Below are 18,952 nucleotides of genomic sequence, written 5' to 3'. Positions count from 1 at the left end.
AGGTGGATCCCTAAAGAAAGAGACTTTTGTGGAGAAGTTCTGTGTAGTGAGGGCGGTTTTGGACACTGATGTTTAATAGTCATTTTAAGTAGTTCCCCATTTGTTTTGCTGTAATCACCCTTCCTCTCCACCGCATCCCCCCAAATAACCTTCAGTGAAAGTCTGCTGCACAAAACAGCACTGTTTGGGGAGGATTTAAGAAATGAAAAAAAGTATCTAGGCAAACAATGTCCAAAGAAAATCTAATGAATAGGGGAACCCAGAATTCAGTGGGACAAGTGAGAGGTGACCAGAATCCTCTGAAAACGTGGGGGAAGATGTGCTGTCCCCCTTATGGTGGATTAGGGGCTTGGGCCCTCCATTTGGCTGTTGAAGAAAAGAATAAGCTGGACGACTTTGGAGTAGCCACAACCCTCAGGTTACATAAGAATGATAAATATTTAACTCATAGAGACGTTTGTTTTGAGGATTATATTGGGATAATTCATATAAAGCACTTAGCACAGAGCCTGGCACATAGTAAGAACTCAGCAAATGTTAATTGTTTCTCTTCACTTTCTTCCACTCCCTCCACTAGCTTTCTGCCAGGCTCCATTCATTCTTTTCCAAGGACACTTAGGGGGCGTGCCCTGTCCTCTCTCCGCCCACCACAAGCTCCGCCCCTCACTTCTGCCTGGCTTGGTTCTTGAGAGGCGGAGCCGAGGGAAGAGCCCAGGGCGACGCGGTAAGGGCGGGGCGCATGCGCGGGCTGGGCTGGGTGGAGGTGGAGAGGAAGAGCTGCCGGAAGTAGGCGGCCGAGGTGGTGGCAGAGCAGGCGGCAGCTGCCAGGGAAACCGAGGCGCGGGACGCACGGCCCGCAGACAGGCAGGCCAGGCGGCGTCTCTGCGCGCCCAGGAGTGCCCCGTTTGCCTGGGCTGAGGGTCTCTAGTCCGGCAGCCTCCTCTGGACTCGGGCCTTTCCCTGAGCCCGCCAGGGGGCGCCGCACTGAGGGGGCTGCAGAGTGGGGGGCGGGCGCGGCTGACAAGAGAAGGGGGCGCCCGGTCCGGCCCGAGGGGGAGGGCTTTTCCCCCCGCTCAGGAGGTGCCCCTGGGCGGGGGACCCGGAGTCCTCACCTCCGAACTGAGGCAGGGGTTCCTGGGGGCGAGGAGGGCGCTTCGCCCTCTGCCCCCGCCGGCACCCTGGCCATGACGGGCAAGTCGGTGAAGGACGTGGATCGGTACCAGGCGGTCCTGGCCAACCTGCTGCTGGAGGAGGATAACAAGTTCTGTGCCGACTGCCAGTCCAAAGGTAGCGCATCCCTCCTGGCGGGCACGGGGTGTAGCTAGCCTCCGGCCGCGCCTGGGAGGTGGCCTGTGTGGGGAGGGGGTTTCTGGAGCTTAGGCCGCCCGAATCACGTTAAATGGTAAGGCGTGCTACTCTTACTGATGAGGCTGCCGCGTGTTCTGCGGCGCCGGGCTGGTGTGGGGAGAGGCTGCGAGGGCGAGTGTGAGTGCCTGGGAGGGCCGGTGATGATGGGGGTGGAAGTGGCGTGGTGTGTGCAGGTGAGAATGTCTGTATGTCAGGGCTCCGAAGGAGTTCTGGGCCGACTGTCATTTAGAGGCAGCCCAGAGCTCACCGCCTTCCACTTGCAAAGCTGGGGGCGGGAGCGGGGGGGGGGGGGAGGAGGAGGAACTGCAGTGTGTGTGTGTGTGTGTGTGTGTGTGTGTGTGTGTGTGTGTGTGGAGACGGTGGGGGGTGCGGAGAGGCAGAGAGCGGGGGAGGAAGAGAGGGAGGGAGGGGGAGGAGGGAAGTGACATGACGGTAGAAAAACTGCTTAAATAATTTTTTAAGGTGGTGATTGTTGCTGCCCGCTACTTGCGTAGCAGCTCCTTCTGTCATTTTACAGCCTTGCTGAACTCTGTCAGAGTGCATGGGTGGCTTTCTTTCTGGATATGTGAAGTGGGTACCTGCCTTATGCAGTGACACAGTGCGGATTTCTAGACAGCCTGGCCCTGGCCGTGGAGTGCGTTGGAGGCCTAATGTGTGTGTGTGTGTGTGTGTGTGTGTGTGTGTGTGTGTGGTGGCAGAAACTGGCACATTGTGGTTGAAGTGCAGGATCCTGTTTAGTCAGTGGAGAGAAGGAAGCAGTGGATGCATCAAATATGTTGTTCCATGATGCTTACCCTTCCAAAGGTGAAATGCGATCATTGTAAATGGGCAAAGCCATTTAGTCTTTGTTTTCTGTGTCCTCAAAGATTCATGATTTGATCCAATTAAAAATCAGTATGATAGGAAAGCTTGGTTATAAGTGAAAGCTTGGTTATATGCACCCAAAATGTATAGATGCAAGATTCTGTAAATATTTTGTTTCCTTATTTTCCTTCTGAATTCTTTGGAATACAATTGGAGAAGTTGGGAAAATACTTTTCCCTTTGGGGAGAAGGGGATAGTTCTATTTGGGGAGCTATTGTTAATTTGCTTCTGTTCATAATGCAGTGGATTTACCACAGTCCTTTGCCATATAGCATATTGGGCACACAGTATACAAGAAAGATTCAAATGTATTTGTATTTATCAATATCGAGAAAGGAAGGACATGCCTAATTCATACCTTTAGGTAATTACCTTTTATTTTAGAAACATGAGGTTATGAAAGGAGAACAGGGACACGTAGATTTAAATACCTAATAGTATATTTTAATGCCCTCTGCTAATAGATAAATGGCATGTGCTCTTAGGAAAAAGGTCCCCAGACTTCTTTCCTGAATTTTTGCTGTAGCAAGAATTTGCTTTAAAAAGTATTTTAGAATCGGGGAGCCTGGGTGGCTCAGTTGGTTGAGTGGTGGACTTCGGCTCAGGTCATGATCTCCCAGTTCATGGGTTTAAGACCCACATTAGGCTCTCTGCTATCAATGCAGAGCCAGCTTTGAATCCTCTCTTCCCCCTCTCTCACTGCCTTCCTCTGCTGGTGCTTTCTCTCTCAAAACATAAATAAACTTAGTATTTTAGAGTCAATTTATATTGAGTAGGTTAATTTCTTATAGTTGACTCTTGTTAAATCTTGTCCTAGATCTACTGGAAGATTCAGTTTAAAATTTAGGAGTGTATCTCCTGGCTTTACTCACATTCCCTTATGTCCTTAGTTGACAGATCTGGAGTCACAGTGAAGCAACCCACGAGAGTGAGCATTGCTACATTTGGGGAGTCAGATGCCATTTTGATGATTAGTACTGCTTTCAACCCCCCATTTCTCCTACTACTCATACTTACTCATATTCCAATGAAATATAGCATGTGGAAGAGAGAGCTCGATTCATCACTTCTTTCCCCCAAACTTTACACTGCTCTTTCTTAATAGCATTACTGGGGATCAGGTAATGAAATATTAGTTAATTCTTTTTTTTTTTTAATTTTTTTTAATGTTTATTTATTTATTTATTTATTTATTTTTCAACGTTTTTAATTTATTTTTGGGACAGAGAGACAGAGCATGAATGGGGGAGGGGCAGAGAGAGAGGGAGACACAGAATCGGAAACAGGCTCCAGGCTCCGAGCCGTCAGCCCAGAGCCTGACGCGGGGCTCGAACTCACGGACCGCGAGATCGTGACCTGGCTGAAGTTGGACGCTTAACCGACTGCGCCACCCAGGCGCCCCAATGTTTATTTATTTTTGAGACAGAGAGAGACAGAGCATGAACAGGGGAGGCGCAGAGAGAGAGGGAGACACAGAATCTGAAACAGGCTCCAGGCTCTGAGCGGTCAGCACAGAGCCCGACACGGGGCTCGAACTCACGGACCGTGAGATCATGACCTGAGCCGAAGTCGGACGCTTAACTGACCAAGCCACCCAGGCGCCCCAATATTAGTTAATTCTTAATGAGAACTAGTAACTACTGGCTTCTGAACTTTCTTAACTGCTATTAATGGTAGAATTCTGCCCCCTGAAATGATTTCTTATCACAAATTAGCTTCACATTTTGGCTTAGTGGCTTCAGTGACTTGGCCATTGTAGTAGACATGTAATGACAAGGTGTCAGTCATCTTTCTAATTTTTTAAAATACTTATTTATTTTTGAAAGTGAGAGACAGAGTGCAAGCAGGTGAGGGGCAGAGAGAGAGGGAGACACAGAATCTGAAGCAGGCTCCAGGCTCTGAGCTGTCAGCACAGAGCCGGATGCGGGGCTCGAACTCAGACTGTGAGATAGTGACCTGAGCCAAAGTCAGATATTTAACTGACTGAGCCACCCAGGTGCCCCAAGTCATCTCTCAATTCAGTTAAATTACACATTGATGAAGCTTCAGCTTATCCATTTTGTGAATAATCTAGCTCCTTCCACTCTTTCAATCTTTGTCACTCATTTTCCTCCTCTTTCCTAATTTTGGTTTCCATAATGATCATGTAGACAACTACCGGGTCATGGAAGTTGACACTTCCATGGAAGTGTCCATGGAAGAGACACTTATATCAGGAGATTAAGTTACCTGTTAGCTCTGGTAAAAAATACATGTAGTGGGAGGAGGTATTTAAAAACTATTGGGTTTGGAAAATGAGATTGAGATCTGAGTTTATTTATCCCTATGTCTCATGTTGTTTCTTACTTAGAAATTGAGATTAACTATACAGAACTTGGTGAGTGATTACTAATCCATTAATATTAAATCACATAATATAGCCCTGGGCTGCAGACCTATGAGCAGGTATTTTTGTGATGTTCTAAAACAACCCTTTGGTAATGGCTCTTCTGTTTAAAATCTTATACTTGCTTAAGGGTGTTACTATCTTTAGATATGTAATGTGAACACCAGAGTAGAAAACAAGCATGTGTGTTCTTTACGTAGTATGAGCTTTGTTGGTCCTGGGATTTTTAACTTTCTTGAACACAAGACTCACCAGTTTCTGGGACTTCTAAGGCACTGAAGTGATTCCTGTGTGGCAAAGGAAGCTGCTTTGTTACTACCTTTTAAAAAGTGCTTTGACTTACTTTTAGGTCCAAAGATATGGTTTCCTCATCACCCAAGGATATTGTGACCTTTTGGGTAAATTTTTGGACTGATTTAAGTAGTGATAGAACAAAGGACAAGCTTACTAAAAATTCCAGATATGCCAAAGGTAGCTCTACTCAGTTGAGGCTGGGTCCCATTTTTGGATAGAACCTTGTGGGGTTGTACTAGTCCAAGGCTTAATCTTAACTCTGCAGTTCCATAGTCAGTGGCCCTGGAATGACTCCTACTAATCAACCTCTTCAGAGACTGGTTTAAACTAGACACTATCTTACTTATCATGTAAGGATCTTTGTCATGACCTGAATACCTGTTTCCACTAATGGGACGTTACTCTCTCAGTATCAAATTTTTTAAAAAAATTCAGAGCTTTTTAATGAGCAGAGAATTAAAATGGAAGAGATTTGATGGTCTTGTGGCATATTTACTACAGACTGTGAAATACCACATGGAATTCTGGAGTTTGACGGAAACTTTGTAATATTTGGTACTTTCCCCTTCTGCTGCATCCTGTCTCTGAAATGTTTTACCTTGAATTACCTAACCATTGCTTCTGTTCCAGTTTCCATTATATGTTCTTAAATTTATTTTATTTTTAAAATTTTGTGTTTTTGTGAGAGAAAGAGAGTGTAAGCGGGGAAGAGGGGCAGAGGGAGAAAGAGAATCTTAAGCAGGCTCCACGCTCAACGTGGAGCCCAACTCAGGGCTCGATCCCACAACCCTGGGATCATGACCTGAGCTGAAATTGAGAGTTGGAAGCTCAACCGACCGAGCCACCCAGAAGCCCCTATACATTTAAATGTAAGAGATATCACTGTCATGTGGTTCAAAATGTAAAAGCTTCAAAGGCAAATATGTACAAGAAAAAGTTGTATTCTTCGATCCAACTACTAACTAGGCCCAACCCTGGTTAGCTTCTGAGATCAGACTAGATCCAGGTGCATTCAGGGTGGTGTGGCCGTAGACAGGAAAAGTTGTATTCGAATTCCTGATCCCTTGGGACACCTGGGGTGGGGGGGGGGGGCAGTTCAGCCAGTTAAGCACTGACTTCGGCTCTGATCATGAGCCGAAGTTCATGAGTTCTAGCCCCACGTCGGGCTCTGTGCTGACAGCTCAGAACCTGGAGCCTGCTTCAGATTCTGTGTCTCCCTCTCTCTCTGCCCCTCCCCTGCTCCTGTTCTATCTCTCTCCATCTCTCAAAAATAAATAAATGTTAAAAAAATGAAAAATAGATAATCCCTGATCCCTTAGCCACCATTTTCCCTTCCTCGAAGTAACCACTTTTGGTAATACCTTATGTGATTTTTGAGAGATGATATATACACAAACAACTACTTTTTTGAAAGTGTACTTCTTTTAGTAATCTCTGTACCCAGTGTGGGGCTTGAACCTACGACCCCAAGATCAAGAGTCACAAGCTCTTCTGACTGAGCCAGCCAAGCACCCTACAAGCAACTACATTTAATTATATGCTTTTTCAGCGCTTTCATGCAGGGAGTAATATTACAGTTCATAGCACCTTGCATTTTCAATCAGTAGTATAATATGGACAGCATGCAGGTGCTCTGTCCATGCACATTCATTCAGGAGCTTCTTCATTCTCTCCAGGTGTTTTCTAAGGTGATACCTAGGATATTTTGATTAAGTTCAAAGACATGCCTAAGTGATTTGGAAACATCTGCTCTTGTTGAAGTCATTTTAGAAAACGTCCTAGGTCTGTCCATAGCACATATTTACCACATTTCAGGTGGTAAAGAAGTATAGGAATGGAAGGGGCTGCAGACTTGATGTTGAAACATCCAATGAAACTCCTTCACTCTTATTTTAGCTTTGTGGCCTTCAGCACTGCCCTGAATTTTCCTCATTTGAAAAATGAAAGTGCCTTGTAAAATAAATGTTCCACAAATGTAAGCATCACTTGCTTATCACCATTGCTGGTCTGATTGATGCGGCCTTGGTTTTAGTTGTTTCACTTTCTGATTTTATGCCCTTAAATACTCTGGTGACTGGAAGCCATGGTTAGAATGACTCACTCAATAATTCCCTAGTCTTTAAGCCAAAACCATTTCCTATAGATGGGGGTTCTGGCATTTTTGCAAATGTACTTTATGGTACCCTTGAGGATGGTCTCTGATTTTTTCCTCACTCTTCAAAATTGTATGAAAGATTAGACCAGGGAACTTTATGTAGAGATTTTCTAAAGTAGTCCTAAATTTTAACTCCAGTAAATTAATCTCTGGCTTTGCTTTATATTTGTTTTGTGTTGGTAGTTAAGTCATTGCGTGTTAAGTAGCATTTTTTAGAACATGAACTTTCCTATCAGTTTTTAATTATTTTACCTATATTTGTGACACCTTTTGAGAGGTTAAAAAAATTCCATCAAATCTAGACAACAGAAGAAGTTTTGTGTCCATCTCTAGTTGTTAAACACTCTTCTCCGGCCAAGATCAAATAAGTTTCTGGGTTTTTACAGCAAATGCACCTTAACTCTAACAGTCATGGCCGGGTTGACACAGTTACACTGAAAGTAATTTATCAAAATCCTCATTAGACTGTCTTTTAATATCAACTTGTTAAGCCTGTTCCCTGGGAGATGCTTTCCTATTTGTTCTCCTTGTCCTTTAAATAACATTCTGTGGCAGTGGGATAGGGTACAAAATACCTTATCATTTAAGCGGAACTCTGCAAGCCTCAAATCCACACCATATATATTCTTTCTGAAAATATTTCTCAGCACTTACTTTGTGTCAGACACTGTATCAGGATATGTGGTAGATTCACAGCTAGGGCCTTTGGTCTGAAGGATTACACAGTTGAATGGGGAAGCAGATGTGTAAACTGATAATGATGCAATGTAGTATTATCATGATGGCACTGTGTGCAGGGAGAAAGGAAAGACTGGAGAAAGCAAACAAGTCCGCCTCAGGAAGTCATGACTTCAAAGGCTGTGTAGGCTGTGTCTTGAATGATAAGCATGACTTTGCTAGGTGAATTTAGGGGACTTTGCATTCTAAGCAGAGGAAAATGGAATGTGCAAAGTTTCCAAAGTAGTGTGTGTGTGTGTGTGTGTGTGTGTGTGTGTGTGTGTGTGTGTGAGAGAGAGAGAGAGAGAGAGAGAGAGAGAGAGAGATTGATTCTCTAGTATATTTTGACTACATGTTGGAGAGTGGCAAGGGATAAAGTTTGTCAGGGGCCAATAAGGTTAAAATCCTAGCCCTGTAGTTGATTTGGTGTATAGTATTGAGATTATGGATATGCTTTAGACCCTCTGCTGTGTAAGAAGCCCATACTATTGGAAGTCTACCTGCTACTCAAATGGAATAATAAGTATTGCAGACATGAAATGTTTTCTAATTGATGAGTAGTAAGAAAGGTCTCAATATTGTGCCCACAAGATCAATATGGAAGTGTGCCTTCACGAGTACATTAAATGATCTTAGAAAAGTCTAGTGAAATGCCAGCAGTAGATATTATATCATTTCTGGAGTTGACGATGTTGATTTTGAGGCTGAGCATGCTTAGATACTCAAGCGGTTTAAGAGTGCTGAATATTTGATGTGTGCTCTTGGTTGCTGAGTGCTTAGGAGGTGTAAGCAGGTAGCTTGCAGCCTGATCTCTCAGTGCACTTTTCAGCAAACATTGCTTTCCAATAAACCAGAAAATTACTTTCTTTCTGCATTTTTCATCTGATGTCATTATGATATGTAGGTGGCAGCTTTCTTGGGCACAGTTGTCTATATAACTGTTCACCACATGAGTCATTGTCTGTTCCTATTCTTCTGCCTGAAAATTCCCTCTTGGAAATGATGTCATGCAGTTGGTGACTGCAACACTTTACTCATTATGCACATTGCAGTTGGCTCTGTATGTTATGTTGATGGAACCTACCTATGCCATAGACACGGGATAAAGTGACTTGTTAAATGGACTCAGACTCAATTCCTTCAAATGATATCCCCTTGTAATAAAGATGCCAAGAAAGAATCTGCATAACACACACACATGTGTTACATTCTGAGCATACAGTGCCTAACTTCTGTTATTGTGTCTGCTTAAATCCTTATCACAGTTGTACTTCTGTTTGAGCAAGTGGCCAGTTTATGTAGATACTAATTTTGAAGAAGTTCTGTATTGGCCCTGGAATGTGACAGTTCAGCTTACCACACTGAAAAGGTAGGAACCAATCTATGTAGAGTAGAACACTTTAAAGTTAATTCACTTTTACCAAATTCCTCTATTGTTAAAGAAATATTCCTATATTGATACACTTAAAGAAATTATAATGTGCCACAATTAACATGTCCACTAGAATGTAAGCTCTACAGGGGCAGGCATAGATGTAGCTCTTAGTAAATATTTGTTTGAATGAATGAATTGATCTTGTCATTATAAATCCTTTGTTTCTTAACAGAAGAAATCTTTTACAGATTATCTGAAGAGTTGTTTAGTTCTTAAGAAAGTTAAGTTTTAAAATATATTTTAAAGTCCGGGACCTGTCAGGGAAACAGAAACCACTGTAGGTAGTACAAGCAGAGGGGATCTAACATACGTAATAGTAACATACGTAATGGATGATGTAAAAGCTTAGCAGGCAAATGGGCTGGTGAGGCAACCCAGATATGAGCAACACCTGGGAGCTACTGTGCCCCTAAGGAAATGAGAAGGTGCTCGTGTCACCAAAGGCCAGAAGTCTGAGCTATCTGGTGTAAGCTAGACGCACAGAAAGCAAAGCTGTGTGGTGCAGCTGGAACTGTGACCCTGTAAGAGAGCATTACCCTGGCTTCCCTCTTCCTCCTCCCTCTTATCCTCATCGGTGCCTCCCATTGATGGAACTTACCCAGAAATCGGTTGGCAAGGGAGCCTGGGAGATGTAGGTCCCACTGACAGAGTGGAGCAGGGGTAGGATCCAAGTGGAAACAGGCAAGGCACAGGGGCACTTAAAAAAAATCTCCATGATGTTATTCTTTCTCTTTATAGGTAAATAGTTGAGTTATTTTGGACAAGAGATAAGTGTTTTCAGGCAGATACGACCTTGTGTGCTTCTAAAGAATCTTAACGGTTGCTGAAAAAATAATTAGTCCCAGGAAGTAACGTAACAACTCAGTTATTGAGCTGGCATCCTATATAATTAGGATGTGTGACCAGGAAAATTGGCTTCTGTTGAATCTGTATTTCGCTATTTTTCGCTCTAGGAGCAGTTTATCAGTTTGGGTACTCAGAAAATAAGTTCCCACCCCGTCGATCCTGGGAAGTGTTGGGCATGATTGTGTGTGTGTGTGTGTGTGTGTGTGTGTATGTGTGTGTGTGTGTGTGTGTGTGTGTGTATACACATACACTAAGCTTGTCTCATCTACAACTGAAAGACTTGAGTCAATAACACGTAAGCTGTACAAAGAAAGTTTAAGGATTTCAGCCTTCTAACATGGTGCAGATGAGACTTTCCTTGACAGTTAAAGTAATTGCAGTGGAGCTAATTTTCCTTGTGCTACACATCATTTTAACTAGTGTTATTGGTTCGTCTGGGGTTTTCCCCCCACAGCTTCAGATAGGTTAGCACTGGGGGAGGGAGGTGAGATCACCTGATCCACTTTCTTCTATACTGGACCTGAAAAGTATTTTTTGTCTTCTAAGGAAGGTTGCTGCTGTTCCATTTTAAAGGCAGAGCTTTCCAAGGTACTGCTAGTAGTTTTCTTCTTGATTATAAAATGTTTAATGAGTTACAAGATAGAAGTTTGGCACTTTCTAGAAGGGCTTTTTTTGTCAATCAGGTCACCTGCCTTTGGGCCCCTGCTACATTAATGGAATTGGTGGAACTAGGCCAGCAAAGGTTTTCAGTAGAGTGTGAGTATATTTCTCTTCAGGCTGTTATTTTCCACAGAGGTGACGGGGTAAGGGACTCTGAGTAAAGTTACCGTCTATAAAAATTGCAGATTTCATTGTTCTTCTCTTTCCTCCCAAAATTAATTTCCTCTTGGCAGGTACAATTCACAGATGTAATTAAAGTGTAATTTGGTATTCTAAAAAGCGTATCAGACTGCTTCCCAAAGTACCAGTTCTTTTCAGCCAGTCCATTTCGATTTAAGAGGTACATCTATGCATTTTTTGAAGGCTCATGTTTAATAATTACAACATTTTGCTACTGTATTTGACTCTTCCATTTTCCAAACTTTCTCCTTCCCTATCCCACTCTTCTGGCTCCTGTATTTCCCCACAGGCTTTGTGGATGCTGGTCCATTGATGGCTGAACTGCAGGTCCCTTCCCAGTGGAAAACCCCAGAGATGAGCCAAATCTACCTTCAGCTGTGGCCATCCATCAGTGTAAGGTTGCCTGGCGGTTGTCTTCAGTTTGTCCAGCACTCCTCTCCCTTGCTCCCCCTCCCCCCATCCTCCCTCGTGTGTGGCTGAAACTTGCCCTGGAATCCCGCCTTTGTAACATGTCACTGGGTAGTAATAAGATTTTAATACCGCTGCTGCTTTTCGTTTTCAAGTAATGTTAAATAGTTCTCTGACTGTTTTTGTTGACCATAGCCCTCTTTTCCCCACCCAGTTTGTATATTTCTTATGGGTATTCCGGTTTGCTTTTGAATGCATATAGGATATGGTTTATTTAGAAAGTATTGGATTTCATAAGCCCAACTGGAGAATACTTTGTTGATTTTTGTTTTCTTAATTTCAAGTCAGAACTTTCAAAAAGAAATTTCTTAATCTGAAAGACTGAGAACTGGATCCCTCAGGCACTATTTCATTTCTCCTCACCCAAAAAACAAATGTGTAATGTTCTCATTTTATGATGCGTTGAAAATAATAAAGCGAATACAGGAGTAAAGGAGGCCTACTCTCAGCTCTAGCTCATAAGCCTGGCCTACCGTAATGATTTGAGAAAATAGAGCACCTTCTCTTTTCCTTTCTTTTTTTTTTTTTTTTTTTAAATTAGCATGCTGTCTTTCACAGCTAGTGATGGGAAGACCGTAAAATCCCCAAGCCTTTACTGGGGCCGCCTAGCTTACTTCTTTAAGGCCTGCACATTAATCCTGCGACGTAACTTACTGAAGTACACTCAAAGTTAATTTTATTAAGCTTCTTCCTCTTTCCTTGCCTTACTGGAAGTCCCCCAATGTGTAGATTTAGAAATGAATTCTCTAGAATTTCAAGCCTTGAGTTAAACATTTTGTCTTAATATTGTTTAGATGGTTGCTTTTCTTCTTCTGCCTTCAAAAAATAATTTGTTACAGAATTTTCTGTGTGAACTGGTAACATCTTATGCTGCAATCTAAAGATCGTGAAGGAGAGGGTGTCAGTGTCTTCTTGCTGATACTTTCCCACTTGCCTTATAATTGACACAAGCTCTTCGATGAATAATAGGAAGGACATTCCGTGCTCTTACCAGGATGCTTTTGTTCAAAGTAGCGATAAGCAGCGGTTAGTGGAAACCAATTTATGTGTGGCAGCTGATTTGAGAAAGAAAGAGTGAAAAAGATTTAGGCTCTTCTGCTATGTTGAAAGCATTTGTATTGAAAGAACAGCTGTTTGAAACTGGGGGCCCTGTCTCTCTGAAGGTAGGCCTGAGGAGTTTGGTTAGAGGAACTGTCTTAGACTAGAGGAGAATTGTGAGAAAAACTTTCCTGTAGTGTGAGTGCTGTGTGAACATCCCAGCTTGTATGTGAGAGAAGGAAAAATCATTCAATGCAGCATTGGAAGGAAGATTCCAGAGCAGTTCCTCTGAGCCTTCTGACTAGGTTCTGAAGCTGGTTTGTCTGATACGAGTGACTCAAATCAAAGGCCCATATTGTGGGCAGAGTAAAAATAGGGCTCAGTTTCATTAGACTTCTTTTTTTCTTTTTTAATTTTTTTAATGTTTATTCACTTTTTTGAGAGACAGAGAGCGTGAGTAGGGGAGGGGCAGAGAGAGAAGGAGACACAGAATCTGAATCAGGTTCCAGGCTCTGAGCCATCAGCTCAGAGCCCAATGCACGGCTCAAACCCACAAACTGTGAGATCATGACCTGAGCTGAAGTCGGATGCTTAACCAACCGAACCATCCAGACACCCCTCATTAGACTTCTTAATGCATTTAAGGAAAAGAAAAAATACATCACCATAGACCAATTATTTTTTGTATTGTGGGATATTGGGGAGTGGGGAAGCAGGAAGGTCCTTATGCCTATTAGTTAAACATCTTTAAATGTTATTTTCTTTAAAAAACAAACTTTATTTTTTTTTCTGCTTTTGAAAATTACTCATATTTGTGAAAAAAATGATTGGGAAGTATGAAAAAGGGTAATGATGCAGAAGATATTTCACATAATCCCTATCACCCATTGTTTTACTTGAAATTATTCCATAATAATTTTATATCATTGTTTTGCTTAACACTTATCATAAGCGTATTTCATGACATTAAAAACATTTACGTACCTTTACTGTATTCCATCATTTGAATATGTCATTGCTTATTTAGTTCTTGCCCAATTGTTGAACATTTGGGTTTTTAGTTATTCAGTATTATAAATAATGGTATGATGTAAATTTTTGTGTTGTTGTTAGACTCGTGGGTTATTTGTGTGTTCAGAGTTGAGTGGTCACATGGCCCTCTAATTTTAAAATGTTGTCAGGGAGTCCTCTGGGCTGAGCCCGTGCAGAGATGGCCTTGCTGTGGGGTTGTCATTGTGAACTGCTTCACTGCAGTAGACATCTGTTGAAGTGAGGAGTGGAGAGCTGCAGAGAATCCTGGCGTAACCATAAAGAACAAATTTTTTTCAACGTTTTTAATTTATTTTTGGGACAGAGAGAGACAGAGCATGAACGGGGGAGGGGCAGAGAGAGAGGGAGACACAGAATCGGAAACAGGCTCCAGGCTCCGAGCCATCAGCCCAGAGCCTGACGCGGGGCTCGAACTCACGGACCGCGAGATCGTGACCTGGCTGAAGTCGGACGCTCAACCGACTGTGCCATCCAGGCGCCCCCCATAAAGAACAAATTTATGGGACATGATCACAGCAAGATGGGCCAAGATACATTCTTTTTTTTTTTTTTAAGTTTTATTTATTTATTTTGAGAGAGAGAGAGCACACACACAAGCAGGAGAGGGGCAGAGAGAGAGAGAGAGAGAGAGAGAGAGGAAAAGAGAGAATCCCAAGCAGGCTCCTCACTGTCAGTGTGGAGCTTGACTCAGAGGTCGAACTCACCACAAACCATGAGATTATGACCTGATCCAAAACCAAGAGTTGGACACTTAACTGAGCCACCAAGGTGCCCCCCAAGATATATTCTTATTTTATGCATAGTCTTCCACATTATATGCTTGATATATGGACATGTTGTTGTTCATTGATGAGCATCTTTTGTTGTTCATACAGCCCTCCTTCACTTAACCAGTCCACTGGGAAGGTAGATTAGAAGTCCTCCATTGGTAGAAAGGGGGTGATACTGCTGCATTTTTTGTTTGTTTTGCGGTAGATTTTTTTGGTTCTGTTTTAAGAGCTTTCCTTGGACTGTAAATTCCACAAGGACAGGGACTGTGTGTTCCATGTATGTCTGTATACCTAATGCACAGCATCTGGCGCACATTGGCCATGTCTCCATCACGAACACTATTATTCTGTTAATGTGTGTTCGGATCATATACTTTTTTTGTTTTGGTTTTTGAAAGTCATCCTCATGCTGTTAACTCTGATGTTTGAAGACCTGTGACAGTCCAGGAAGCCGAGCAGGTGAATTTTGTGGTTGCTTTATTGTGGTTACTTCTTTGCGCCATCTCTTTCTTTTTTGTGCTTCTGGCATCTGTGCCGCCTTGAAAGAGGGAGCCAGTCACGAAGCCAGTACTCTGCCCTCTCAGTGGGAGGTTTTCGTGTGACACATCATCTTGGGAGAAATGTAGCATGGGGTGTGAAACAGGAGGCTGAAAAAGCACTCCTTTAGCCTTTTTGTGGGATGGGAGTAAATGTTTAGACACTGCTCTCAGGTGCTACAGAAATTAATAATAACCTTGCAGCAGTTTTAGAAGCTCTTCTTATACCCACTGGAACAGGTTTACTTAATTTGGAGAACCCTGCTTTAGCTGTTTTGAAGCTGCGATTTTTTTTCCTAGAGGCCTGCCCTGGGTTCCTCTACACACTGTTCCTTTTGCAGGATCTTTCTGTCCACACCGTTGACATTTGCCTCACCCCATTGCCCCACACTTTCTGACCCGTATCTCATTATGCCCAATTCTGAAACATCGAGTTTTGAAACATGGTAGTGAGTGTTTTCTTTTTGAAAGGGCAAATCTCTACCTTTTGCTCTCCTCCCTTAAGCCAGGACTGTTTAGATGACTAACATTCACCTTGCCACTGGACTGTCTGTACTTTGATCCCAGAATTCATTTCTAGTATGCTGTTTGTTTGAAAATGAAAGTTTCTGGGGCGCCTGGGTGGCGCAGTCGGTTGAGCGTCCGACTTCAGCCAGGTCACGATCTCGCGGTCTGTGAGTTCGAGCCCCGCGTCAGGCTCTGGGCTGATGGCTCGGAGCCTGGAGCCTGTTTCCGATTCTGTGTCTCCCTCTCTCTCTGCCCCTCCCCCGTTCATGCTCTGTCTCTCTCTCTGTCCCAAAAATAAATAAAAAACGTTGAAAAATAAAATTTAATAAAAAAAAAAAAGTGTGAAAATGAAAGTTTCTCTAGCTTGTTTGGATACAACTGTGATTCAGTTAAACTGGACCTGATTTTCCATCTGTTTGCCATTGGTTGGGGATCCAGTGATGTGTTAGGAAAGCTGCTGCACACCGTTGCAGAGAGAAGGCCATGTGTCATGGTCTTACACAAGGGTTTGTTTGTTGACTCAGATTTTGTGTAAAGCCTCCTTCTGGGTGAAAGGCACGAGCTTCCCTTCAAATAATGGAAAGGCATATTCTGCCTGGCCACTTGTTCTGGAGCCCTGGTATGTTCCACTCTTCTCCACTTTTGGGCTTCTTTTGAGGAAGAGGAATGTGGGTAGGAAGAGGTGTGAATAAGCCTTCACACACAATCTCAGTTGTTGGGCATCCCAGTAGCAGAGAGTGAATTGTATGTTGTAATAGAAAAGAACATCTAAAGAACAGGGTATCAATTTAGCAACCATTATTGAGCATCTATGTGTAACACACTTTTGGGGGTATAGAAAGATGATTCTGGCTCCAGCCCAGCTGGTGATTTCTTCTATGAAGTTGGGTAAATGACTTGACCTCTCTGGGTCTTGGTTTCTCCATCTGTGCTTGGACTAGACAATCCTTATGGTTCTTTCTGTACTTAACGTTTATCTGTTTGTTACAGAACAAGAGAGAAGGCTTTTTCACAGAATTGATATGTTCTTAAATCTCACGTGCTTCAGACTGAATGGCCTAGAAATAATTCCTGTAGAGAAGAACTTCTCAATATCAGCCCTATTGATATTTTGGCTACTTCTTTGTTGAGAGATTGTCCTGTGCCTTGTAGGATGTTTACCAGCTTCCCTGGCCTTGCCCACTAGATGCCAGTCATGACAGTCCCCACCCCCTGCCAATCGTGACAACTAAAAATGTCTCCAGACATTGACATTGCCTCTTGGGGGGAAGTTGCTACAGTTGAGAAGCACTGCTCTGAGGGCAAAGAGTGGTACTGTTTGAATGTGGGCTATTCTTTCTTTTTTTTTAATTTTATTTTTTATTTTTTAAAATTTACATCTAAATTAGCATACAGTGCAACAATGATTTCAGGAGTAGATTCCTTAGTGCCCCTTACCCATTTAGCCCATCCCCCCTCCCCCAACCCCTCCAGTCACCCTCAGTTCTCCATATTTATGAGTCTCTTCTGTTTTGTCCCCCTCCCTGTTTTTATATTATTTTTGTTTCCCTTCCCTTACGTTCATCTGTTTTGTCTTTTAAAGTCCTCATATGAGTGAAGGCATATGAGTTTTGTCTTTCTCTGACTAATTTCACTTAGCATAATACCCTCCAGTTCCATCCACGTAGTTGCAAATGGCAAGATTTCATTCTTTTTGATTGCCGAGTAATACTCCATTGTATGTGTGTGTGTGTGTGTGTGTGTGTGTGTGTGTGTGTGTGTGTATATATATATATATATATATATGTATATAACACATTTTCTTTATCCATTTATCCATCCATGGACATTTGGGCTCTTTCCATACTTTGGCTATTGTTGATAGTGCTGCTATAAACATGGGGGTGCATGTGTCCCTTTGAAACAGCACACCTATATCCCGTGGATAAATGCCTAGTAGTGCAATTGCTGGGTCATAGGGTAGTTCTATTTTTAGTTTTTTTGAGGAACCTCCATATTGTTTTCCAGAGTGGCTGCACCAGCTTGCATTCCCACCAACAATGCAAAAGAGATCCTCTTTCTTTGCATCCTCGTCAACATCTGTAGTTGCCTGAGTTGTTAATGTTAGCCATTCTGACAGGTGTGAGGTGGTATCTCATTGTGGTTTTGATTTGTATTTCCCTGATGATGAGTGATGTTGAGTATTTTTTCATGTGCCGGTTGGCCATCTGGATGTCTTCTTTGGAGAAGCGTCTATTCTTGTCTTTTGCCCATTTCTTCACTGGATTATTTGTTTTTTGGGTGTTGAGTTTAGGAAGTTCTTTATAGATTTTGGATACTAACCCTTTATCTGATATGTCGTTTGCAAATATCTTCTCCCATTCTGTCGGTTGCCTTTTAGTTTTGCTGATTGTTTCCTTCACTGTGCAGAAGCTTTTTATTTTGAGGAGGTCCCAGTAGTTCATTGAATGTGGGCTATTCTTAATATTATTTTCATTTTGTTCCTCTTCTGCTTATTACCTATCCTGGGGGTGGTGAATGAAGAGCAACCTCATTGGTCAAGAGCTATATCACTCTTCTTTAGATACTAAAGAAATTCTTCCAAAGAAGAAGAAATATGCATTTCCCAGCCAGTGGGCTCGGTTTGGATCTTCAGAATTATTTTTAGGATATGAGTAGATACTGGTTGTTGCAAAGAGGAAGTTAAGGCTTTAACCTGAAACAACCTAAAAAATGTAAAGAAGTAAGTGTCCCCAGGGAGTGAAGACTGTGACTTCTAGTGGATCAAGTTAGCTGTTGCTGCCTAAAGTGAGGTCATGAGTGATAGTTTAATCATAATATCAAGTGTTGAAATATCAGGTCCACCTGGGAGATTTTGGGGTTTGTTTGTTTGTTTAAGATTTTATTTTTGGGGCGCCTGGGTGGCGCAGTCGGTTAAGCGTCCGACTTCAGCCAGGTCACGATCTCACGGTCCGTGAGTTCGAGCCCCGCGTCAGGCTCTGGGCTGATGGCTCGGAGCCTGGAGCCTGTTTCCGATTCTGTGTCTCCCTCTCTCTCTGCCCCTCCCCCGTTCATGCTCTGTCTCTCTCTGTCCCAAAAATAAATAAAAAATGTTGAAAAAAAAAATTTTTTTAAAAGATTTTATTTTTAAGTCGTCTCTATACCCACCATGGGGCTTGAACTTACAACCCTGAGATTGAAAGTCCAGTGCTCTGCTGACTGAGCCAACCAGGCGCCCCCACCTTGCAGACTTTGAAATGATTGCCTAGCTGTTAGCTCAGCCATCCCTCCCCTACATACCTCCTCCCCACCTCCTCCCTCACACCATTGAGGTAGTGATTGAAATGTACTAGTTCCGTTATGAGACCTAATTTTAATACTTGTTATTTTTGCTATAATATGTTGGGTTTGGGTTGAATGATTTTGCATTTGCCCCCAGTGCCATCTTTTCCTCATTTCTTATAAATCTACAGTCTTGACTAGGTTGGGTACAGAATGATGCTGTTGGCTGACTGGGGTAGAGTGTGTTTCGTGACCATCCTTGCTGGGATGCTGTGGGATCCCAAAGCCATGATTTAAATGCTTAAGCCTGTGTTGGTCCCTATCCCTCGGTCCTGGCAGGCTCTATGTTCCATCCCAGCTGAGCTTTTGCTGGAGTAATTGCCCACATAGAGCCTTCAAGCCAAACAATTGTTTGTG

General features: G+C 42.8%; 1 protein-coding gene and 1 long non-coding RNA gene across 2 annotated transcripts in view; both read left to right on the top strand.

Annotated features, from left to right (window-relative positions):
- Positions 1-761: 761 nt before the first annotated feature.
- Positions 762-18,952, top strand: part of SMAP2 (small ArfGAP2) — a 50,009-nt gene continuing 31,818 nt past the window's right edge. The window contains exon 1 of the mRNA XM_058717882.1: positions 762-1,287. Coding sequence (XP_058573865.1) covers positions 1,185-1,287 — 103 coding nt within the window. The 5' untranslated portion in view covers positions 762-1,184. The remainder of the gene's footprint in view (positions 1,288-18,952) is intronic.
- On the top strand, positions 13,955-17,996 carry LOC131504944 (uncharacterized). Its single transcript, XR_009258204.1, has 2 exons — positions 13,955-15,371; positions 15,629-17,996. It is a non-coding gene; the product is annotated as an uncharacterized LOC131504944 (long non-coding RNA).

Source organism: Neofelis nebulosa, chromosome 2, assembly GCF_028018385.1.
Source record: "Neofelis nebulosa isolate mNeoNeb1 chromosome 2, mNeoNeb1.pri, whole genome shotgun sequence".
In the NCBI taxonomy this organism is placed as follows: Eukaryota; Metazoa; Chordata; class Mammalia; order Carnivora; family Felidae; genus Neofelis; species Neofelis nebulosa.
The sequence above is the reverse complement of the archived record's forward strand: the minus strand, read 5'-3'. Positions and strand labels throughout refer to the sequence as shown.